General features: G+C 46.5%; 1 protein-coding gene across 1 annotated transcript in view; it reads right to left on the bottom strand.

The window, feature by feature from the left end:
• Positions 1-13,343, bottom strand: part of P2RX5 (purinergic receptor P2X 5) — a 28,005-nt gene extending 14,662 nt beyond the window's left edge. Inside the window, exons 1-2 of the mRNA XM_033172425.1 lie at positions 13,161-13,343; positions 6,600-6,750 (exon numbers count right to left, since the gene is read on the bottom strand). Of these exons, the coding sequence (XP_033028316.1) occupies positions 6,600-6,750; positions 13,161-13,297 (288 nt within the window). The 5' untranslated portion in view covers positions 13,298-13,343. The remainder of the gene's footprint in view (positions 1-6,599; positions 6,751-13,160) is intronic.
• Positions 13,344-24,994: the final 11,651 nt, after the last annotated feature.

The raw sequence follows: 24,994 nt of genomic DNA on the forward strand, positions 1-24,994 counted from the left end.
AAGAACGTGGCGAACTGAGGTACCCCGAGGACTTCTCTCATAACATCATTGTGGGGATTCATTTTAGTCGTCGGTGAACCCTAGGGAGAGACACAGTCAGGGGAAACGTTTTACAGTTGTGAGGGCTCTTGGTGGGACACTGAAAGGGCTCGTCACAATTAATTGGTGGCAGCGTCGTGATTCGAATTCAACACCCACACGCCTGTTTAGTTGAGAATCAGACGACTGTATTTATTCTGTCAGAAAAATGGCTCACCTAAGGAAAGCTAGGGAAGCTAAGGGTGATGAGAGAGCCGATGAGGCAGAAACCAGAGAGAATCCTAACGCAGAGTTAGAGATGATGAAAATGAAATTAGAGATGGCCAGAATTGAAGCCGAAAAAGAGAAAAATAAATTAGAAGCTGAAAAGGAGCGTTTAGCTTCAGAAGAACGGGTACAATTAGCTAAAGTAGAGGCCGAAAAGGAAAAAGAGAAAAATAAATTAGAAGTAGAGAAAAATAAATTGGAAGCTGAGAAAGAAAAAGAGAGATTGGCAGCTGAGGAACGAATGCAGTCAGAGAAATTTAAAATTGATGCCGAAAGAGAACTTCAGTTACGTAGACTGCAGATTGAGGAATTGAGAGTGAGGTCAGAATTGCCTCAAAGTCAAGCCTCAAGTGACATTTCTTCAGTTAACCAGAAACGCTTTCCTAAGTTTGTGAAAGGAGACGACGTCGAAGCCTTTCTTTTTAGTTTTGAAAGAGTGTGTGCTGAGTTCAAGATTAGTGAAAATAACTGGATGATGTACCTCAGACCACAATTATGTGGGATTCTAAGTGAAATCTACTCTGACATGAGGGAGGATGAGTTATCTGACTATGAGAAGTTTAAGCAATTGGTAAAAGTGAGATGTGGGTTAACGGCCGAACAAAGCCGAAGGGCGTTTCGTGAGGTAAAACGCAACCCTAAGGAAACATTCTCCCAGTTAGCCAGCCGGCTTGATAGATTACTGGAAAGGTGGATCCAGGGGAGTGGAGTAACAAAGTTTGAGGAGCTCAGGCAGTTAATTGGCTTAGAACAATTTTTTAAACAAGTTCCCGCCAATTTACGTTGGTTTTTGAGGGACAAGAAGTTACGAACAGTCTCTCAAGCTGCCGAGGTTCTAGATGAACTAGAGGTTGATTTTAATGAAATACCTTACACAAAATCACCTCAGAAGTTCAAACCGTGGAAATCTGGTGAAGGCAAAAATAAACCAGAAAATTTTCCTGTCAGAGAAGTTGGTGTTGACAAGACAGGGAACAAAAAAATCGTTTGCTATCAGTGCAACAGGGAGGGGCACATTCGCTCCAAATGCCCTCTACTGGCCAAAGCGCAAAGTACACCATCTACAGCAAAGCCAGTAAAATTGTTAATGCAGGCTGAGCCTGGAAATGGCCCTCAGTCCGCTTCAGAGGAGGCGAATAACTTGTCAGAGTCCGCCTCCAGAGTCATGCAGGTCTGGAGTGCTGAACCAAATACAACTCCAGATTATTTGGAGCCTATACGATTGAATGGCAAAGATATGTTTGGGTTAAGAGATACTGGAGCGCAGGTTTCTCTTGTCAAATCCCAATTTATTGAACCTCATCAGTACTTACCAGGACAAACTTTCAGTCTGAGAGGAATATGGGGTCCTGAGTTCGAAGTCCCCACAGCAGAGGTTTTAGTTCAGTACAAGAATTATCAGGGCAAGTGGAAAGTGGGTGTATGGGATCGGTTGGAAAATCCAGTTTTGATTGGGAACGATCTGGCAAACCCCACACCACAAGTTAAGGTCATTACCAGAGCACAAGCTCAGGAAATGGCTAATCAAACACCTGCCTGTACTGAGACACCTCTGATTGCTGAGGAGAGTGACATGCTATTTGAGATACCCATTGCTCAAGAACACAGTGCCAAGTTCTTAGAGGAGCAGAAAGGGGATGTTACCCTTAAAGAATTATGGGAGAAAGCCCAAACCTCAGACACAGAAGTATCCATTGAAAACCCCTGTGTTTTTAAAATTATTGAGGACAAGCTTTATAGGGTAGCCAAACGAAGGAAACCAGCTGCTAGGTGGGAGGAGCAAAAACAATTAGTATTGCCCATGAAGTACAGGATGCAGGTACTTCAGATGGCGCATGATGCACCTACCGCGGCTCATTTGGGCATAAACAAGACCCGAGATCGAATCCAGGCAAGATTTTATTGGCCTCGGATGGGAAAGAACATCAAAGAATATTGCAGGTCCTGTTTGAACTGTCAACTAGCTGGGAAGAGAGGCGATAAAACAAAGGGTTTGTTGCAACCCATACCTGTGATACAGGAACCTTTTTCGCGTTTGGCAGTGGACATACTTGGACCCCTGTCTAAAGCACCACAGAGGGGAAATGGTTTAAAGGAAGATGAGGAAGAGTCTGAGATAAAATGTTGGGAGGTGACAGGGAAGCAGCAATGTACCATTCAGGAAATAAAAATGGCTCCTACCCTAACCCAACAGCGGCAGGAAGAGGCATTTACAATCCTGCAAGAATATGCCAGAACTTTCAGTAACCCCCCAGGAAAAGCCATGAGAGTGGTGCGTTGTATAGACACTGGAGAGGCCAAGCCAATAATAATAAACCCCTATCGAACAACTGGGGAGTATATGGATTTAGTAAGCAGTTTTAATTCCGGGATCCTGTGGGATGAGGAACGGGAAGCCCCATGTTTGGAATACGAGGTTTTTATATTTGACATTGAGGGGCAGGCCTGGATAGTTTATGACTGGTCACATATCCCCACAGTGGCGATTTTTGGAAAATATGACCCAGAGCTTATGGGTTACACCCATTCAAAAGGAGTCAGAGTTGTTTTAAAAAGTGAACTATCTGTGAGATCAGTTAGAACAACTATTCAAAGTTATGATAAACCATTTATCAGTTGGAAATATAGAAAGAAAAACATACTGATAGTTATAGTTGCCTTGGTGTCCCGTCAACTTTCTATAAAAGTGAAAGAGTTTCCTACACTAGAGTTTGTGTGGTGGGAAGATGGGTACCCTGCTGCTCAGGCAACACAAATAAATGCCCAAGATGAACGTGGTTGCACAGCATTAATGTGGCCACCACATCAAAGACATAAAACAGTCATCTTCAAATTGCTTGAAGTGGGAACTGATAATTCAATACAGACCAAATATGGACTGACAGCAAGGGAGATTGCTAACAACAATAGGCAATCAAAGCTTTTTAGTCTACTTTCATTAAGTAAACCCGGTTGTCCAAAAAGCTTCAGCAAGCTGACTAAAAAAGCAGCTATCCACAAACTTCTGAAAGCAGTTCCCAATGAATTCAAAAGCCAGACAACCAGTTCTTATGCAGCTTTTGATGACATGGAGATGTTGGTGCAAGGCATCGAGCTTGAGCACGTAACAGAGATCCTGAAAGAGGGAGCGGTGGATCCAAGAGAGCTTTTGATCCTGAGAAACAAAGACTTTACACAGCTAGGAATCTACAATCGTTACAGACGTGTCGACTGCAAGGACCGGAGGGGGACTGTGTCATCCGGTAGAGGAAGACAACCTACATCCCATCACGTGTGGCAGAGAAAAGACTGGTGCCCAGAGAAAGACACTTCTTGCGGCGGTTAAAGATAGTAAAAGGGACCTTGAACATCGTGGCTGTTACTTTGTCCAGGAGACCAGAGGAAGAAGACTGTTGGTGCATTAATAAATTGTTTATTAATAGTATGCTTATTTAATGCATTTAACAGAGGTATTTAAATAAGTAATGTATTTGCAGATGCATTATCTCGTTTCTTTTAAAGAAGAGATGTTATTTGTTTGTGTATATATCAAATATAAAACAGGTATTTTGATCATTTGCTGGTATAAAGAGGGCAAAGCCTAAGGGGGAACGTTTGTTTCTATTGTGTTATTAAAGTAACCCTGTTATTGAGACTCTTTGCACCGGCATTACTATCCTTTAGGTAGTGAATGCCTATGCAAATTCTCAGAGGTGGGGAGAAATGTAACGGACCAACCCTGTGCCTGGGTGTGAGCAGGTGCCCAGCACTCGAAGAGTTAACACCCACTCTAGATGACTGGCAGCACAATTGCAGAGGCGGGTCTTTTCCACCTTTTAAAAGGGGAGAATGGCAGTTGGGGCGGTTGTTGTGGGTTGTGGGTCAGGGAGTGAGGGTGAGAGGGAGAGCGGGTTGGAGGTTAGGCTTAGGTTAGGAAAGGAAAACGTTTATTCCTGTTTAAAGTTGTATCCAAGCTTATGTACCTAAATGAAGAACATTGTAACCGCATTCTACCTTAACATCCTTGGTTTAAATGTTACCTCAATAAACATATTTTGTTTTGTTTAACGTTCGTGGACTCTGGCAGTGTGTCAGTACCTCTAGAGGTGTGGTTGAGGGGAAAAGCACATAGAGGTTTCCTTGAGGAAAGGGGACGGGTGGCTTATTTTCCCTAACACACAGAGGACTGGGCAGGGAAGCCAAAGGTGCCACGCAGTTGCCAGAAGGAAAGGGCAAGCTGCAGCAGTTTGGGAACCCAGGGTGGGAGAATCCCAAGGTGGCAGGAGTTTCACTTTAAGAACGTGGCGAACTGAGGTACCCCGAGGACTTCTCTCATAACATCATTGTGGGGATTCATTTTAGTCGTCGGTGAACCCTAGGGAGAGACACAGTCAGGGGAAACGTTTTACAGTTGTGAGGGCTCTTGGTGGGACACTGAAAGGGCTCGTCACAACATCTGGGTGATTTGCAAAGCTGCACATTATTAAGAGCTACTGACATTAAAAGGCAGCATCGATCATTCCTCATATCTGCCGGTTTTATGACCCTCCCGTTTCAAGCAGCCGGTCAATTTTAAAAGCACTTTAATTTGCAGCCCGTGGATGCTCCTTCTTCCTCTTCTTAAAAAAAGCCTTTGGCTCACCTTGCAATCCCTGTTTATGGCTACTACAGTCATTGGCTATACTTAGCATGGGGGCATAGAGCCACATCTCTGCAGAGAAAGGCCCAGGGGACTGGGCTGCATTCACCTTGAAAAGAAACCGGCAAGGAATCCAAAAAGGCCAAGAGGATTCGCAGGGGAAATCCACTGACTCAGAGAGTCCTGGAAAGACTCAACACACACAGGCTTGACCATCCAAATTTGCCCAAGTTGGCGGAGAAGGGACGACTCTGGGGTTGCGGTGCTCATCTCGCTTTCTTGGCTAAGGGAGCCAGCGTACAGCTTCCGGATCATGTGGCCAGCATCACTAAGCCGCTTCTGGCAAACCAGAGCAGCGCACGGAAACGCTGTTTACCTTCCCGCTGGAGCGGTCCCTATTTATCTACTTGCACTTTTTTTACTGCTAGGTGGGCAGGAGCAGGGACCAAACAACGGGAGCTCACCCCGCCGCGGGGATTCGAACCTCTGACCTTCTGATCGGCAAGCCCTAGGCTCAGTGGTTTAACCCACAGCCCCACCCGTGAAGAAGTGTGCATGCACACGAAAGCTCATACCAAGAACAAACTTAGTTGGTCTCTAAGGTGCTACTGGAAGGAATTTTTTTATTTTTTTATTTTGTTTTGACTATGGCAGACCAACACGGCTACCTACCTGTAATTGTTGTTCTACAGTGAGCCTCACCAACAGAGGGGAATGGCCAGAGACGTTCCTGCAGATGATCTCTGCCGGGATATAAAAGTTTCAGCTAATCCCTGAGCTACCCTGGATTTAGGGCTTGTATATTAATCTTCCTCTTCTTCCTTGGCAATCATTCATAGCCATGTAAGATTGTCTTCCATAAACACGGTTTTAATAATGAGTCCGTAGGTGACTGTGGAAGCCAATTCTGGATCCGTACGTCCTTCCACAGTGGGGACATAGGTTCCTGGGCGGGAGTTGATCCCGGTGTGGATTTGCCAAGCGTGCCTTCCTCTTAGCGAGTTTCTCCCTTGAGTCCTGAGTTCGAGTGTCTTCAAAGTCCACGGCACCTTTGGTACAGGCTGTTCTCCAACTGGAGCGCTCGCAGGCCAGCGTTTCCCAGTTGTCGGTGTTTATACTTCATTCTTTTGAGAGAGTCTTTAAACCTCTTTTGTTGACCACCAGCATGACGCTTTCCATTTTTAAGTTCGGAATAGAGTAGTTGCTTTGGAAGACGATAATCAGGCATCCGCACAACATGACCAGTCCAACGAAGTTGATGTTGAAGAATCATTGCTTCGACACGGGTGATCTTTGCTTCTTCCAGTAAATTGGCATTAGTTCGCCTGTCTTCCCAGGTGATGTGTAAATTAATGGAACTAATATGAACAGTATAGGAAAAATGCACCCAACTAACAGGCGCTGACACATTGGTAATGAGGGACACATGAATATTTATCTCCCTTTTGCAAAAAAAAGGGGAAGTGATAAATATATTTTAATAATGATGGTGGTGATGAATGGAAATTTGAAACCTTTTAAAAAACAATGTGGTCATATATAGATATAGATATTGATATAGATAGATAGATAGATAGATAGATAGATAGATAGATAGATATAGAGATATGAGAGACAAATGTTGATGCTTAGAATCAGGGGAAAGAAGGCAGCAAAACTGCAACAGTGTGGGTACCTGTGGGGGGATGACATAGTCTGCGACATCCCATAGCCTCTCGCCCAGCTCAGAGGTGTTGGTGAAAGCCACTCCTTTCACTTTGGTGATGACAGAGCTCTGGATAGACGTATCCACATCTTGGTACCCTTTCTTGACCACAAAGACCCACCTGGAAATGCAAAAGAGAGTGAAACAACAGTCGACACAGATTTTTCTGAAGCAGGGGCTAAATCAGAGCTGTGGTGCATAGCAGGCCTTCTGGACATGCCCAGGGGCACTTTTTTGTAGGTAATTAACAACCCATTCGTTTCTGGACTTCGCCTTTCCTTTGGGAAGGGGTCATAGCTCGGCGGTGGAGCATCTGCTTTGCATGCAAAAAGTCCTGGGTTCGGTTCCTGGCATTTCCTAGTCAGTCTCTAGACAATACGGAACTAGATGACTCAATGAAATGCATGCTGTACTGAGCTAGATGACTTGGTCTAAGGCAACTCCCTATGCTCTCATTTAATCACCCTTAAATCCAGAACCATGAGGACTAGAACTCTGTTTTGTATCTCAGGGAAGAGAAGTAGCTCAGTGGCAGAGCCTCTGCTTTGCACGTACGAGGTTCAAGGTTCAATCCCCATTATCTTCACGTAGGGTTGAGAACGTCCCTTCCTCTGAAACTGTGGACTGGGAAACGACTCCTTGTGCAAAACCCTGGAGAGCTGCTGCCAGTCAGTGTAGACAATACTGAGCTGGACTGAGCTGGTCCGCTTCAATTAAGGAAGCTGCAAATGTTCCATCAGAAGTCAGTTCTTGGCTTGGGTGAAATTAAAAATCTGGGCTCAAACCAGGCACAAAACAGCCAGAGAATGTCCTGTGTGAGTGTCTGGAGGTGGTTGGAGGATGGATGGCGGGTAATAGATTGAGGTTGAATCCTGACAAGACAAGACAAGACAAGACAAGACAAGACAAGACAAGACAAGACAGAAGTATTGCTTTTGGGGGACAGGTGGTGGGTTGGTGTGGAGAATTCCCTGGTCCTGAATGAGGCAACTGTGCCCTTGAAGGACCAGGTGTGCAGCCTGGGAGTCATTTTGGACTCACAGCTGTCCATGGAGGCACAGGTCAATTCTGTGTCCAGGGCGGCTGTCTCCCAGCTCCATCTGGTACGCAGGCTGAGACCCTCCCTGCCCGCAGACTGTCTCGCCAGAGTGGTGCATGTTCTGGTTATCTCCCGCTTGGACTACTGCAATGTGCTCTATGTGGGGCTACCTTTGAAGGTGACCCGGAAACTGCAATTAAACCAGATTGTGGCAGCTAGACTGGTGACTGGGAGCAGGCGCTGAGACCACATAACACCGGAACTGAAAGACCTACCAGTACATTAGCTCCCAGTATGTTTTTGAGCACAATTCAAAGCGTTTGTGCTGACCTTTAAAGCCCTAAATGGCCTCAGCCCAGTATACCATCATTCTGCCCGGACACTGAGGTCCAGCTCCAAGGGCCTTCTGGCGGTTCCTTCGCTGCAAGAAGTGAGGTTACAGGGAACAAGGCACAGGGCCTTCTCAGTAGTGGCGCCCGCCCTGTGGAACACCCTCCCATCAGATGTCAAGGAAATAGACAACTATCTGACTTTTAGAAGACATCTGAAGGCAGCCCTGTTTAGGGAAGGTTTTAATGTCTGATGTCTTATCAGGTTTTTAATCTTTTGTTGGAAGCCACCCAGAGTGACTGGGGAAACCCAGCCAGATGGGTGGGGTATAAATAAATTTATTATTATTATTATTATTATTATTATTATTATTATTATTATTATTTTGGAAGGGTGTTTCACTTCCAGGAATATTTCCAGTTGGAAGCTAGAAGTCCTAGGAATTGCTGCCAGTGGCACCTGGGCACTCATTGTTGTCTCCCTTTGTGAGTCTCCGGGTGACCAGGACTCCATCCTTCCTGATGCACAGATTGGATTGTGGCCTCCTTTCCCTACTTTGGAATTCTCTGCATCATGCCTTAGTTGGAACGGCAAGGCAAAGCAAGTCACTGGCTTCTCCGTGGGGAGGATAAAGCATTCCCTGTTGAATTTCTGCCTGTCACACAGCTACTAAAAGTCACCGCGGCCGTGTGTGGTGGGGAGAGAAAGGTGGTGGCATTCTCTTGTGGGGGGGAGGGGTCTGCTTTCTTTCTAAACGAAATATCTTGGGAGGTACGGCCACCTCAACGTGGCTTAAATTACTCACTTGCCGAGCCCAGGCGGAAGCAGGGAATTAAATGTAATTAGACGCTGACAGCTGCGTCAGAAAGTATGTCGTTCGACAGCCACGTGCCGCGTAAATGACTGGCACAAAGTGGCACATCCTGGAGCACCCACGCATCAGCGAGGCATCTCTCGACACGGGAGCAATTTGTTCTCCTTTGATGCCTACAGGGATGTGGGTCATCACATCAGCCATCTTCCCAAGTGAAAACTCGTGCACGCTGCCGTAACAGAAAAAAATTAAAAAATTGCAACCCATAATATCTCCCTAAGGAAAGTAGAATTCTGCAACTTATAGAAAAAAAAATGCTGCGTTGGGTAGCAGCCCACATGGCTCACCTTCTAGCTCTGGCTGCACCCACTATAGGCCCGTGCCCCCTAAGTGGTTGTCCTTGGGCTGAGAAGGGTTTGCCACCTCCGTGGGACGTGAAGTCGCGGTGGGCCACGCCTGCTCCCAATTTCTGCAGCACCGGTGTATCACTGCGCTAAAGCACCCGCCACACATCTCGGAATCGCGGAGGAAAGGCCACGAGGCTGCTGCCATGGCAACCTGATCTGCTGTCGTGTGCTGAACGGGGCTTTGCAGAAGAGCATCTGAAAGCCAGTTGCAGGCAGAGGTGCTGATTTACACAGTCAGCCATTGGTCCATCTAGCTCAGTGCTGTCTGCTCTGACTGGCAGCAGCTCTCCAGGGTTTTTCAGACAGGGAATATATCTCAGTCCGACCTGGGGATGCCATTGGGAACTGGACCCAAGACCTTCTGCGTAACCACTGAGTTCTCAGCAATAAAGCAAGATTCTAGTCCTCATGGTGTGGAATGAAAAGTTTAAACCAGGAGCACAGGAAGTTGTTTTGTACTGATTCAATAGATAGATAGAACGCTTGGCCGTGTCTACACGCACTGACTGGCAGCAGCTTTCCAATGTGGGGAGCTTTCAACCCCCCTAAGCTGAGATCCTTCATCAATGCAAGGAATCGAACCCAGAACATTTCAGAGAATCATCAAGTTGGAAGGGACCCCGAGGATCCTCTAGGCCAGGCTTCCTCAACCTCATCCCTCCAGATGTTTTGGGACTACAACCCCCATGATCCCTAGCTAGCAGGACCAGTGGTCAAGGATGATGGGAATTGTAGTCTCAAAACATCTGGAGGGCCGAGGTTGAGGAAGCCTGATCTAGTCCAACCTCTTGCAATGCGGGAATAATGCAGCTGTCCCAGACGGGAATCGAACCTGCAACCTTGCCAAGGTTGCAGGTTCGATTCCCGTCTGGGACAGCTGCATTATTCCTGCATTGCAGGAGGTTGGACAACACTCTAACCAACTGATTTAAATTCTCACACGTCCTTCTATAACTTGAGCACCAGACTATTTGTAAAGGAACTGTGGTTTTTAAAAACCCCGCGGATAATGGAAGGATTCCCATCTTCTTCCTGAGCCCAACCGCCAATTCCATTTTGTACCGACTCAACAAAACACGTCTGACGTCTCCTTTAAACCTCCAGCTGGGGACGGACGGGACATTGCGGGTTTGTTAATATATGCAGATGTTTTAGCTGATTAAATCAATCCATTCAACGGATCCATTAATCATCCGAGTCTGTGTGCATTCCCCAAATGCACTTCCAGAGGGGTAGGGGGAGCAAACGCTTGGAAAAAGAGAGGCTTATTTCTGAATAAATATGCCCAGGATTGTAACATTTTCTTACGGGTTGGACAGCCACACACACAAACGCGCTTATGCTGTGAAGCGTGGTGGAAATAATAAATTCTGCATTCAAGAGTCCTCCTGCAAATATCAGTGCTTTTTGCTCTTGATACAGAGGGCCAGTACTATGCGAATGCCGGACCAAAGCAAACTGAGCATGTACAGAGTTCCCAGTCTGCGCCAACATCAGCCACAAATACCCCGTTCTGAGATTACAAAATGATGGAAAGCCCTCGCTTTTGCCCACAGCCGGTCATTGCAAATACCCTGAAATGCAAGTGGTAAATGGAGAATGAAGGAAACAGGGCAGAATGGGATCAGAGCGTTTCAGGGCAGGAAAGGGGACCCTTGAGCTCATGTAGTCCAGCCCATTGCTCGGTGCAGGATCTGCAATGCCAGATGAGACGAGTCCGCTGCCTCCAAAGAGAGGCTGTTCCCCTGTTGAACAGCTCTTCTTACAAGTAGGAACTGCCTCCTACTGTCTTGCTGAAATACGCTTTGCTGTAATAATTGAGCCCCGGGTTCAAATCCTGACCTGTGGAGCGACAGAGAACACGTCTGCTCCATCTTCTATGTGACAGCGCTCCAGCTATTTGGAGACGGCTGTCATTTCCCTCACCCTTGAACTTCTTCCCTCCAAGCTAACCGCACTCAGCTCTCTTTCAGCCGTAGCTTCGCAACACAAACTGGTGTGCAGGCCCCTTGTCCTCCTGGCCGCCCTTCCTCTAGGTTCCAGTTTGTCAACACCCTCCTTAAAATATGACATCCATAACTGGGCATGGTACTCTTTGGAAAAAGAAGAGGCAAAGGGTGCCCCTAAGCATGCCCAGAGTGCATTTCCCTCACCACCGGCGGGTAACTATGGAACATCTCCCGCACGAGTGATCAGGAGAAAGGTTTTTCAGATCATAAAGACAGACTGAGTCCTTCTGTTTCCTAGGAATCCAACACCATATCCCTTCTCTACCATGGAAAATGGTTGCGGGTCTACAAAGGTCTTGATTCTCTTGGGACAATGAAAACAAAAAGAGCCTTGTTGGAACAGGGGAAAGCTGAGGAATTCTGCCCAGTGTCCTGTTACCAACAGGGGACAGCCAGATATTTTTTGATGCTCCCATGCAGGAGGCAACAGCAACCCCCTTGGTACCTGTCCCCAGCATCTGGTACGGCGAGGTGCACTGACTGTGGAGGTTCTGCTCAGCTGTGGTGGCTAACAGCAACTGACACTCGCCAGACAGTATTTTTTTTTTTTAAACAGACCGTGTCTAAAGAGGTCTGTCAACGGACTGCTAAGTAGAAACCCCATGCTCAGGAGCACTCTACCTGGAACGAGATGCAAATGAACTTTTTTTCCTGGTTCTGGTTGCAGGGAGGGAGGGACGCAAGCTGAACGGCATGCGGCAGGTGCCCACCGGGAAGCACCCCCACCCCCAAGGGTGGTGTTTCGCCAGCAAATGTCCCGTTCCTATCTGGCGGGGAGCGATCGCCCGTCGAGAGCTACCCCTGGGTGCAATGCGACGGAGACACCCTGCACACATGCCTGCCCTGGAGACTCCGAAGCAGCCGTTTCCGAGAAGGAATACTTTTGGAACGACAGGCATAAACCACATGGGTGACGACAGTCAACATCCTGGGCATCTGCCAAGGTCCTAGCAAAGCAAGGGAAGTGGGCATTGCTGATCTGTGCCCAGCTGCTGTCCTCAAAGCCCAAATACTCCCCTCTCTGTCTCCCTTGGTGGCTGAGGATCCTGACCCCACACCACCAGTTAGAAGCCCCCTCTCCCCCAGACAGCATCTTGACAACCCCCCTGCAAAAAAATAAATAAATCTGGGGTTGCCCAGCCTTGCAACAGAATTTTTATGCCCATCCCCAAAGGAGCCCAAACAGCAGAATGTTTGGCATCGAGCAAAATCAGTGCAAATTGGCAAAATCCAAACGCCAGTGGTTTGTTTTTTTAAAATGTACCTATTCACTGCAGCTTTTCCAGGCTGTAGGATGAGTCCTGTTAGGTGGGTTCAAAGGTCAGGGGGTTCTGAGCAGTGACACACCAGCCCCCCCGACCCCCCCCTTCCCTGGGGATCTCACAACTATTAAAGCCCTGGGTTCAATCCCTGGCCTCTCCAGTTTCAAAGGATCTGGCAACAGAGAGGACCCTTTGCCCCCCTGCCCAAGGCAACCCCAGAGAGCAGCTGCCACTCAGAGCGGGCATCACTGGGCTTATGCAGGCCGACTTTCTGACCTGGCTGGTACAAGTCCGTTTGCTCAGCTCCTGCGACGTTTCCCTGCATCTCAGTTTTCCAGCTGAGCCGCGCAAGCCGTAAAGCAATCCGTCAATAGCAGAGCACGAGACTCTCAATCTCAGGGTCGTGGGTTCGAGGCCCACGACGTTGGGCAAAAGATTCCTGCGTTGCAGGGGGGGTCAGACTGGATGACCCTCGGGGGTCCCTTCCAACAATTCCATAATTCCATGATCAGCCAGAGACATCAGAAAAGGTGATGGAGAAGGACCAGCCTGGTCTGGTTTCTCTCTCTCTCTCTCTCTCTCTCTCTCTCTCTCTCTCTCTCTCTCTGTGTCAATGACGCAGAATTTTTTTATTTTTTATTTTAAAGAAGAGCAAAGATTCTCTGCTTACCCCACAATGTAGGCCATGATGGATAACTGGACCACTCGGTAGAGCACCCCCACTTTCTTGTTCTTGGCGATGACATATTTCTCCGTCTTATAATCGAACAGCGACAGGCACAGAGCTCTCCAGGCCACCTGCCCCATCCTCTCCCGGCTGGCTCAGCATCTGAAGGAGGAGAAGGACCGGCAAGGGGTGGGAAGGAAGGGGGGGAAATGAAAAACGAAAAAGACAGGTGGGGAGGAATTAGCCACACACGTGTTCCTCCTGCTAGAAAGCTGAAGCGCCAGCTCCGGTTCAGCTCTGCTGCTGAGCCCTCCTGCGCTCCCTCTGTTCTGGATTCTGTGTGGCGAGGAAGAGCTCAGCTGAGCATAGCTCTCGCAAAAACAGCAGCAGCCTTTGCTGGTTGGACAAGGTATGTGGAAGAACCACCTTCCCTTTGGCTGCCTGTGATGGAATCTCAAGGCTGAGTCAGAAGGTCCTCAGCCTTTGCAAGCCTGCAGTAACAGCTCCGCAGGAGGAGATGGAGAAATAATAATAATAATAATAATAATAATTTTATTTATACCCCGCCCTTCCCAGCCAGAGAACCGGGCTCAGGGCGGCTAACATCAATTAAAATCACAACAAAAAACATAAAAACGATCAATTTAAAATAACAGATTAAAATACAAATTTAAAATTCAATTAAAACTGCAGGTCTCAATTTCAAAATAACCCACCAATAAAAGATGAAGCATAAATATTAAACAGAAACCAACCCAAAGGCCAGGTGGAACAGCTCCGTCTTGCAGGCCCTGCAGAAAGATGCCAAATCCCGCAGGGCCCTGGTCTCCCGTGATAGGCTGTTCCACCAAGTCGGGGCCAATATTGAGAAGGCCCTGGCCCTAGTTGAGGCCAACCTAACGTCTTTGTTGCTCGGGACCTCCAAAAGATTATCACTTGAGGACCTTAAGGTCCTACATGGGACATACCAGGAGAGGCGGTCCCTTAAATACGAGAAAGCCGAACGCCTTCGCCTTTTCACGACCCACTTTTGCAAAACGGCCCCCTTGTGATGCTCCGCTTTTAGGTGCACATGGCAAAAAACGTTCCTAGCAATCATCCAGGTTTGGGGTCCTTAATCAGGAGGTGGGTATTAAGCGTATTTGTGGCCTCTTTGTGTATGCATTTTTGCTCAGCTTTTTAAGACAGGTGGGATGAATTAGTTCTGCCCTTTCCCCCCCAGTATTTTATTGTATTCTGCAAACACATGGTGGAAAGCACATTTTGAGTACGTTTACCCCCCCCCCCAATAATCCTGGGAATTGTAGTTTGTTAAGGGTGCTGGGAGTTGTAGGTTTTGGGAGGGGGGGCAAATTACAGATTCTCTATTGGAAGTGGATTGTGCTTTTAAATGCATTTTAATTGTATGCTGCGTTGGCAGGCTTGTTTAAGTTTTTATGCTTGGTTTTAACGTTTGTTTCACTTTGTAAGGCCCTCCCACTTTCATTCATGACAAAAATAAATAATAAAAGGAATAAATATTTTTAATAATGATAATGCAGGAACTGGAACCCAGCTCCCCTTCGAAATCCACCTTTCCTGAATGTTGTGAGTGATGCCGTTCTCCAACCATTGTTTACGGAAACGCGTTATTAGGGCGACGCATTCATAAAACAGAATGCAGTGCAGTAAATAACATACAATTTATTGTAATAGTAGGGGAAAGTTGCTTTACCAAAGATGTGTGTGTGTGTTATTCAAAACAGCATACCCCCAAAAAAATGTGTTAATTGGGACAGATTTGCACTAAATGGCTTCCAAATTTCATGAGGATTTAAAAAAACAAAAATTCACAAATTTCATGGAAGGAAAAAAAATTGGGGGTGCTTTGAACACCCCCTCCACATGAGCAAGAGGCAGAACATGCCTACACCCTGCAATAAAATAAAATAAAATAAAATAAAATAAAATAAAATAAAATAAAATAAAATAAAATAGACAGACTAAAAAAGAAAGCAGGCCACGCTTCCCTCGACCAAATAACATACCCAACCGCAACAAAAAATCTTTTTAAAAGCCCTAAAAGTCTGGCGTGTGCCCTAACCTTAAGGTGTGGTCAAAACAAAATCGAAAATTCTTTCTAGTAGCACCTTAGAGACCAACTGAGTTTGTTCCTGGTATGAGCTTTCGTGTGCATGCACACTTCTTCAGATACACTGAAACAGAAGTCACCAGATCCTTAAATATAGTGGGGGAGTGGGGAGGGGTATTACTCAGAAGGGTGGTGGGAATGGGTGATAGGCTGATAAGTCCACACTTATCAGCCTATCACCCATTCCCACCACCCTTCTGAGTAATACCCCTCCCCACTCCCCCACTATATTTAAGGATCTGGTGACTTCTGTTTCAGTGTATCTGAAGAAGTGTGCATGCACACGAAAGCTCATACCAGGAACAAACTCAGTTGGTCTCTAAGGTGCTACTAGAAAGAATTTTCGATTTTGTTTTGACTATGGCAGACCAACACGGCTACCCACCTGTAACTTAAGGTGTGGTGTCTGGTACACAGGAAGCTGCCTTAAATGGAGCCAAACCACTGGCCCATCTAGCTCTGTGCAGTCAACACTGACTGGCAGCAGCTCTCCAGAGTTTCAGGCAGAGTGTCTCTTCCAGCTCTACTTAGAGATGCCATTGGGGATCGAATAAGAAGAAGAAGAGGAGGAGGAGGAGGAGTTTGGATTTGATATCCCGCTTTATCACTACCCTAAGGAGTCTCAAAGCAGCTAACATTCTCCCTTCCCTTGCTCCCCCACAACAAACACTCTGTGAGGTGAGTGGGGCTGAGAGACTTCAGAGAAGTGTGACTAGCCCAAGGTCACCCAGCAGCTGCATGTGGAGGAGCGGAGACGCGAACCCGGTTCCCCAGATTATGAGTCCACTGGTCTTAACCACTAAACCACACTGGCTCTTGAACCCGGGATCTTCTGTATGCAGGGCTGCTGGTGCTCTCCAACTGAGCCATGGGCCCTCGGGGGTTAGATTTCTGAGCAAGAGGCAACCTTATAGCCCACAGTGTAATGATCCTCTCCAAATGAAGTCCTACCCAGCAGATTCAGATTGTGTGTGGCCAACACATCCTTTCTCTCAACCTCCATCCTTGGCAAGTGGGTGGCATTATCAGAGTCCAAGGACACATAAACAGCTAGGCAAAAACAGTCGAGGAGGGTAGGAAGGAGGACCAGTTCATGGTGCATTCTGGGGGCCTGGGAAGAGTTCCCAGGGCCAGCTTGAGAGACCTGGAGGGCCACATTTGCTGCCACCGCCCGCAAGTCCCGAGGTTTGCCCGCCTCTGCATTCAAGGCCTGGTCAAAGATACCCTCCCAGTTAATGCTATATTGATGTGCAGCTTTCATTATTGGTCTCCCTGTGCAGTTACTATTATTACTGCCATTACCGTTCCCATGAAAATAAATTTCAAAGGCAACAGCTCAGAGCCTCCAGTCGGGGCGGCTGAGCCGAGATGGCACAGCATTGCAAAAACATATATAGCGATGTTGACGTTGCCCTTATGTCCGCCAGAGAAGTGATTTACTGGAAATGGTCGCGAGGCAGGATAACAGCCTCATCATAATGAAAACGGTCCCCTTCCAGCATTGTTTAACACCCTGGCTCTGCTGTTTGCTGCTCGGAACAAGACCTTCCTTGGCTGATTTATATATTTGAAGGAAATAATGGGATGCCAATGGTCGGGAGTATCCGAAGCATCTGTCTATCTACCCAGTTTTTCAATTTCCAGTTCACTTCAAGAGTGTGACTTATGAGATGGAGAATGGATTGCCTTCTTCTTCTTTAGCTGGATTTATCTGACTGGCCTTTCAGACTGTTTATTCCCGGTCTTCTTTCGCAGAGCGGTTTAGGCAGTTCTCCAAGACTTCTGCTCCTTAGGCCCCGGCTCCACCATTAGGCAAAGACAGGCAACCTCCTTAGGCGGCACCAGGGGCTGCTCCTTGCCCATCCACCCCCCAGCTATTCCCCTCTATTGTCTCACCATGCAGTGTTGGTGACATACTGGCACTAGCCAATAGGTGCCTTCCGCAGCCGTCTTTTCAATGGCTCAGTTGAACTGTCCGGAAGCTTGGCAGAACTTGTTTATTCTCTCCACACCTATCAGCCCACCCTGGAGAGAGAGAAAATGTACACACCATTCCCTCTAATAATCATAATCATAATTATGATTTCATTTCTATACTGCTTTATATTTTCAAGAAAAACAACACAAAGTGGTGTTGGTTGGCATCCATCTGTATTGGGAAGGCGAAATCAATTCGTTGGAGAGTCGCTGCACCTGCTGTGGCCGCAGAGACCGATACAGGAGAGACATGTTTTGTTGCAGCCGGGGCAGAGGAAGGCATCCAGTTGTGTTCCTGCTGCAGATATACCATGGCATTTCTTCTCTCTGCGCTCTTCCCAGAAGGCATTCCTCCTCTGGTCACTCCTGTGGATGCACAACCCGACTTAAGCCTTGTACAGTGGTACCTTGGTTCCCAAACTTGATCCATTCCAGAAGTCTGTTCCAAAACCAAAGCGTTCTAAAACCAAGATGTGCTTTCCCATAGAAAGTAATGCAAAACGGATCAATCCGTTCCAGACTTTTATAAACAACCCTGCATTTTACTATCTAACGAGACCATTGATCCATAAAATGAAAGCAATAATCAATGTACTGTACTATAAAATAAACAAGACAGTATTGTAGATGATAAAAAAAAATTCCCTTACACGCACTGATCATAGTCATTGTTTGGATGGTTTTTTTTTTATCCATTTCTGCAATCACACAATCAATCAATCAATCAGCAGCTGAACTGGGTTCCACACAGTCACAAAAATGAAGTCACAAGCCACAGTCACAACGAAGGATGTTTTGTTGCAGCCAGGGCAGAGGAAGGCTTTTCACAGTAAAAAAAAAAACAACAACGAAAAAGCCACACAAAGAAAAATGCAAAAATAATAGCAAAAAATTAACAAATGCAAGAGCTCCAGATATCACCTCTGTGTTGTGTGGGTGCTTGGGACTCAACAGCCGACAGACTCAACATGAAGCCTCTCATTAACAACTAAATTCACAAATGGAACACACTCAACAGGAAGCGGAACATGTTCTGCTTCCAAGGCAAAGTTCACAATCCAAAACACCTACTTCCAGGTCTGCAGCGTTCTTAATCCAAGTTGATCATAAACTAAGCTGTTCTTAAAACTAAGGTCCCGCTGTATTGTCAATCTTCAGGCTGTGAGTGCCCTTTCTTTATGTAATGGCATTGTCCGCATACAGGATAGGGCCAGAAGGTTTAGGGAACACCCGGCCACATACCCCGGTTTGCAGAATGAAAAAATAAATAAATAAGCCAGGTGGGAAGGGGAAGGGAATGGAGTATCATGAAAAAGGGCAGGAGTGGGTGGTCGGCTGGAACTGTGAACTGCATAGTGCAACTTTTTCATTGCAGGCCCCCCAATCCCAGTGAAAGAGGAGAGCGCAAAATATGGTCTGAAGCTCAACATCAAAAGAACTGAGATCATGGCCACTGGTCCCATCACCTCCTGGCAAATAGAAGGGGAAGAAATGGAGGCAGTGAGAGATTTCACTTTCTTGGGCTCCATGATCACTGCAGATGGTGACAGCAGTCACAAAATTAGAAGATGCCTGCTTCTTGGGAGGAAAGCAATGACAAACCTAGACAGCATCTTAAAAAGCAAAGACATCACCTTGCCGACAAAGGTCCATATAGTTAAAGCTATGGTTTTCCCAGTAGTGATGTACGGAAGTGAGAGCTGGACCATAAAGAAGACTGATCACCGAAGAATTGATGCTTTTGAATTATGGGGCTGGAGGAGACTCTTGAGAGTCCCATGGACTGCAAGATCAAACCTATCCATTCTTAAAGAAATCAGCCCTGAGTGCTCACTAGAAGGACAGATCCTGAAGTTGAGGCTCCAGTACTTTGTCCGCCTCATGAGAAGAGAAGACTCCCTGGAAAAGACCCTGATGTTGGGAAAGATGGAGGGCACAAGGAGAAGGGGACGACAGAGGACGAGGTGGTTGGACAGTGTTCTCGAAGTGACTGGCATGAGTTTGGCCAAACTGCGAGAGGCAGTGGAGGATAGGCATGCCTGGCGTGCTCTGGTCCATGGGGTCACGAAGAGTCGGACACAACTGAACGACTGAACAACAACAACAATCCCAGTGAGGGGGCTCCCACTGCTCTAAGAAATGTTACATCCGTCTATGCCCAGAGATGCATTTTACTACGATATTTCAATAGTCGACGCTTATTGATTTAACGTTTCCCAGCCGCCCACCTCTTCTTGACTGTTATTTACTCCATCTTAAGTTGGTTTTCCCTGGAGGTGTGCCAGAGGTTTAATTCATTACATCTTGACAGCTTGTTTTGTTCTGTGTTTATAAGTTCTCCCCGGCTCCTTTAGTTAACGGTGCCCATCTGTCAGAGGCATCGGAAATAAACAGGAGTCCTAGCTGTGAAAAGGCTAGGATGGGAGGGTGTGTGTGTGTGTGTGTGTGTGTGTGTGTGTTCGGGATGTCACAGGAGCAGGCCAATACGCACAACTGAAAAACGTTACACTAAGGATTTCTGTGGAAAGACTTTGAGGGTTGGGGGCATCACAGATGCTAGCCAGATGGCACCCTCTGCAGCTGGCTTCCCCCCAGAGTTTAAAGGGCATTTAAAATAAGAACTGGAGAAGGAACTGGCAATCCACTCCAGTATTTTGCCAAGAAAACTCCATGGACATGGAGAAGAAAGTGAGTTTCCAAGGCATGCTCTGGTTCATGGGGTCACGGAGAGTCGGACACAACTAAGACAACTAAACAACAACAACAACAAAATAAGAACATGAGATGCATTTATAAAGGCTCATCCTCAGACAGGTCCATGGTTGCCACTGTTCCCCAGCAGCAGGGATCATCTGTGTGTGTGTGTTTTTTAAAAACCGAACCACAGGCCATCGCTTAACAATGATGATGAAGAAGAGGAAGCGCCCATTCAGCCACCGAATTGGTGCCGGACTCTTGCAAGCTGCGCACCCACCATCCATTTAAAGCACACACCCTCCCAAAGAATCGCGGGAACTGTAGTTTACCTGGTGCAGCACTACAGTTCCTAGCATCCTTAACAAATCAATTCCCAGGATCCTTCCTAGAGGTGAGGGAGGTGAGGGAGGTGAGCTTTAAATGGATGGTGGGGATGCAGGCACGGTAAAGAGTTCTGAGTTTGAGACCAGCTGGTCCCAACATCAAGGCTCGGAATGTGTTTTAGTACAGACCCAATAGCTGTTGACCTTCAAAAACTGCATTATTCCCCTCCAATGCTTTGTTTTTGGTCAGAGACGGGGGCACTATGTGGACTTCCAGGTGACCTTAGACTCACGTCTTCCATCAACCCTATCAGCCAATGGCGCAGGATGATGCTGTCCCCGCCACATCACGAGGACCAAAAGTTATCCATTCCTGTTTAACGCCACATTCATACCATGCATTTAGGGCATTCTGGTACCACTTTAAACAGCCGTGGATTTCCCCAAAGAATCCTGGGAACTGTGCTTTAGTTAAGGGTGCTGAAAATATTATTTCCCGCATACGATTCCCACGGTAGTTTAACAATCAATCCCTCTTCACAGGGAACTCTGGGAGGGGAATAGAGAGGTCTAACCGCTCTCAACTCCATGACTGCTTAAATTGGTATCACAGTTGAACGTGGCCTTAGATATTATTTCCACCACCTCAAAACCCCAGCGCCCAAGTTCTGACATTGACTACAAAACCACAGAGTAGAAACCAAAATTGCGTTGAGGAAAACTTCCAGTGTCTCTCTTTCCCCTCACTTTTTCTGCACTCCCCTGGAGCGATGTTTTTGCTGACGGCGAGCGTCTTTTTGAGAAGGTCATTTTTCACCTTGATTTGTGTGTCTGCTGCCCTTGGGAGAGGCCACGGTTGGCCTGCCATCTCTCTTCTCAAGCATCACCGCCGGCGGAGTTAATCAGGTGCATTGTCAGAGATCGGGGCACATTCCATCAAGACAAAAAACATTGGGTGGGTGGGGGAATGAACAGCTTAGCTGACTGAGGGATGTGGCCTGGAAAGAGGAGGTGTGGCTTGGAGAAAGTTTTGAGGGCCATATCAAGAGATCCAGAGGACCACATCTGGCCCCCAGCTCTGAGGTTCCTCCATCTTCTTTTTACTGGAGATGCCAGGATTTGAAGCTGGGACCTTAAAGTGGAGGTTTCACCCACTGAGATATGTTCCCAACTTCAGAGGTCCTGCTGCTGTTCTGCCTATTGAGAAAAGGCAGGGAATTGAGATTGGCTGGCACAGACAGGCGGCTTGTGTCGGGAGTTCACAGGAGACTTTTTGGTTATTTTTAAAGGCTTTGCCCTCCGCAGATGAGCAACACACTGAGATGCCCCCATCCCACAGGACTTACAAGACATGCAGGGCTGAGGCTCCCTCGTTGATGCATAGATCTTCCTTGCGAGTGGCTCACGGTTGCCACTTAGGGATTTAACGGAGCAGAATGGGACATTCTGGATTAATGATCCAGGAAGGAATCTGCTGGAACAGCAGTCTGGCCCAACTCCCATTTCTCAAATGTGCTCCTACAAATCTCCTTCTTTTGTTGGGCCAACTGCCAAAGGACGGTCAGTTTTATGCCGCTCCGACTTGCCAGGGATGATCACACTGCAAATATATATATATATACGCAGCACTTACTGTATGTCTGGCTCAAATATATATGCATTCCTTATGTTCATCTGCTTTGTTTTGACAGGGTCTCCTGCCTGACATAGGACAGATCCACAGTAGCTAAGGGGCTTGGCTGGAAGAGAGAACTTTGTGTGTGGCTTGTGTGCCTGCCAACAGCATCCTTCTAACTCGGATGTGGGGGAACTTTGGCCCTCCAGACATTGCGGAACCACAACTCCCATCATCCCCAGCAAGCATAGCGAATGGCCCGGGATTATGGGAGTTGTAGTTCAGCAACAGCTGGAGGCCCAAAGGTTCCCCCACACCTGTTCCAACTTCTTATAAGCACAAGAGATTATTTTATTAATTTAGTTTAACGATGGAGAACCTGTGGCCATCCACCCAAGTAAATGATGTTGGATGCATTTCTATCAGATCCAGCCAACAGAGCAAAAAGTGAGGGATAATGGAGATTTAGATTTCTTACATTAGACTGCTATCTACCTACCTTATCTATCTATCTATCTATCTATCTATCTATCTATCTATCTATCTATCTATCTCTAGTGTCAAAAGGCCAGGGTAAAGAGTTGTCTTCTGCATAAAGCAAAAGCCATACAATGAAGGTGCCAGATGCCAGTTTAGGGGCAGTCAGTGCTGCAAACCTTTTGTTAAGCAGACATTCCAATTTTCTGCATCAACCCATCCCCCCCCCTCCCCGAAGAAAGAGACATCTGTTTATATATCCCCAAAGTGTCCTCGAATTGCTGGATTGTTTTGCCTACATAAACTCCCCAGAGTCATGTGAAGGATTCCCCAGGCTGTGACTAAATGACATGGAGGTCTGATGAGAGAAAGAGCAATTGCTGAAAAAATGACAGGTTGCGTCTTGCACTCAACTTGCACAGGAGACAAGGCCACATCCCCAAGACCTACAGGTGAAACTCGAAAAATTAGAATATCGTGGAAAAGTCCATTTATGTAAGCAATTGTTTTCATTACCTGTAGCTACTGGAGTTTAATATATGAGATAGACTCATGACATGCAAAGCGAGATATGTCAAGCCTTTGTTTGTTATAATTGTGATGATTATGGTGTACTGTTGATGAAAACCCCAAAGTTGAATTTGTAAATTTGGGGTTCTCCTCAGCTGTACGCCATAATCATCACAATTATAACAAATAAAGGCTTGACATATCTCGCTTTGCATGTCATGAGTCTATCTCATATATTAGTTTCACCTTTTAAGTTGAATTACTGAAAGAAACGAACCTTTCCACGATATTCTAATTTTTCGAGTTTCACCTGTACTGTCCAAAAAGATAATGGTATCATTTAAAATGGATGGAGGGTTTCTCTCTAAAGTTGGATGGTTCCTGCAGCCAGGCCCTCGGTGCCAAATAAATGAATGCCAGCAAGCCATAACAAACTGGAAACACTGCCAGATGGGTCAAATAGACACGGGAAACACAATGAAGGAGATTAAAAAAAAAAAGCCTTGTGCAGATGAAAGAGAAGCTTAGGACCCTCAATCTTGCCAGGTCCACCTAGTCTTTCCTCTTTTGAAGAAACACAATGCTCAGAAAAGCACAACCAAAATTATCAGAGAGTTGGAACACCTTCCTTATGAAGAAAGGAGAAAGTTTGGAGGGGTTGGGGGGAGAATCCCACACAAAACAATGAAATTCTATACTTTTCTTCTCAAAAGCAAGCCCCATTGAATTCAATAGAAATTACTCCCTGATAAGTGTTGAATTGAAGCTTAAATGACTGTGTTGGGATGGGATGGCAGGGAGGAGGAACAACGTTTGTAATTTTAAATATGTCATAAAGAAAGAAGATAGACATTTTTTTTCTACCTCTCGTAATACTTAAGTTTCATATTCAGGGTTAGCCAACAAAACAGATTGACAGGAGGTAGAGAAAAGTCCAGGAAAAGAAATAATTTCCCAAGACACTTCTAATAAACATAGATAATTTTCTACCCTGAAGGACTTGTAATGTCAGCACCAGCTTGGAAGGTTTTAAAAGGGGGTCAGATGCTTTGCGGAGGGTGGAAGCTCCACGAATGGCTACTAGTCCTGGTGACTACAAGGACCCTCCGGGTTCAGGAGCAGTCTACCACTGAATTAGCAGCTGCTGGGGAGAAAGCCGATTGTAGACAGGTGCTCTGCAATTATGAAAGGTCCTCGGGCACTGCAAAGTTAAATTCACTCCAGTCTTTTAAATGAACAATTGTTCTTCTTTATATGGAATCAAAGACCAGGAAAATCCAAAACAAACAAACAAACAACCCCAACAACAACCCACCAATATTAGGGCAATACTTTTATTAGGCTGACGAGAAATGCTACAAAAATAGTGTGAAAGCTTTCGTGTTCCCCAGGAGTCTTTGGCAGGTTGGTAAATAAGAGAAGAAGAAGAGTTTGGATTTGATATCCTGCTTTATCACTACCCGAAGGAGTCTCAAAGCGGCTCACAATCTCCTTTCTCTTCCTCCCCCACAACAAACACTCTGTGAGGTGAGTGGGGCTGAGAGACTTCAGAGAAGTGTGACTAGCCCAAAGTCACCCAGCAGCTCCATGTGGAGGAGCAGAGACGCGAACCTGGTTCACCAGATTACAAGTCTGCCGCTCTTAACCACTAAACCTGGGAGGTTTGAGGAAGGAAAATCATTGGCGAAACCACGGGCCCCGGATCACGGTCTTAAGATGGAAAATGGGAGATGATGGATGACGGCAGGAGTGAGAAAACGGGCGGGGGGGGGGGAAATACGTTCACAATCTCAAGCTGGCTGTGAACTAAGCCATGCGGAGTACGAGGTTGCCTCCAAAAAAGCCACACAAAGGCCCACGAGGCTCCCAAATTAAATCCGCCAGGGCTTTCTTTTCTAGAAAAATAGGTGCCGGTACTCACTGTGAAGTTGCTACAGTAAGTGCCACACATTTTAACAACAAAAGAGAGAGGTGCCGGTACTGTGTGCCCGGGGGGGGGGGGGAGTGCACTGAAATCCGTAATAGTGGTTTTCAGGAACCCAAGACTAGGGCAAAAGGTTTATTTTCAGCCTACATCAAGGAATACATTAATAAAAAGCCAAGTTGC

This window comes from Lacerta agilis, chromosome 15, assembly GCF_009819535.1.
Source record: "Lacerta agilis isolate rLacAgi1 chromosome 15, rLacAgi1.pri, whole genome shotgun sequence".
NCBI lineage: Eukaryota > Metazoa > Chordata > Lepidosauria > Squamata > Lacertidae > Lacerta > Lacerta agilis.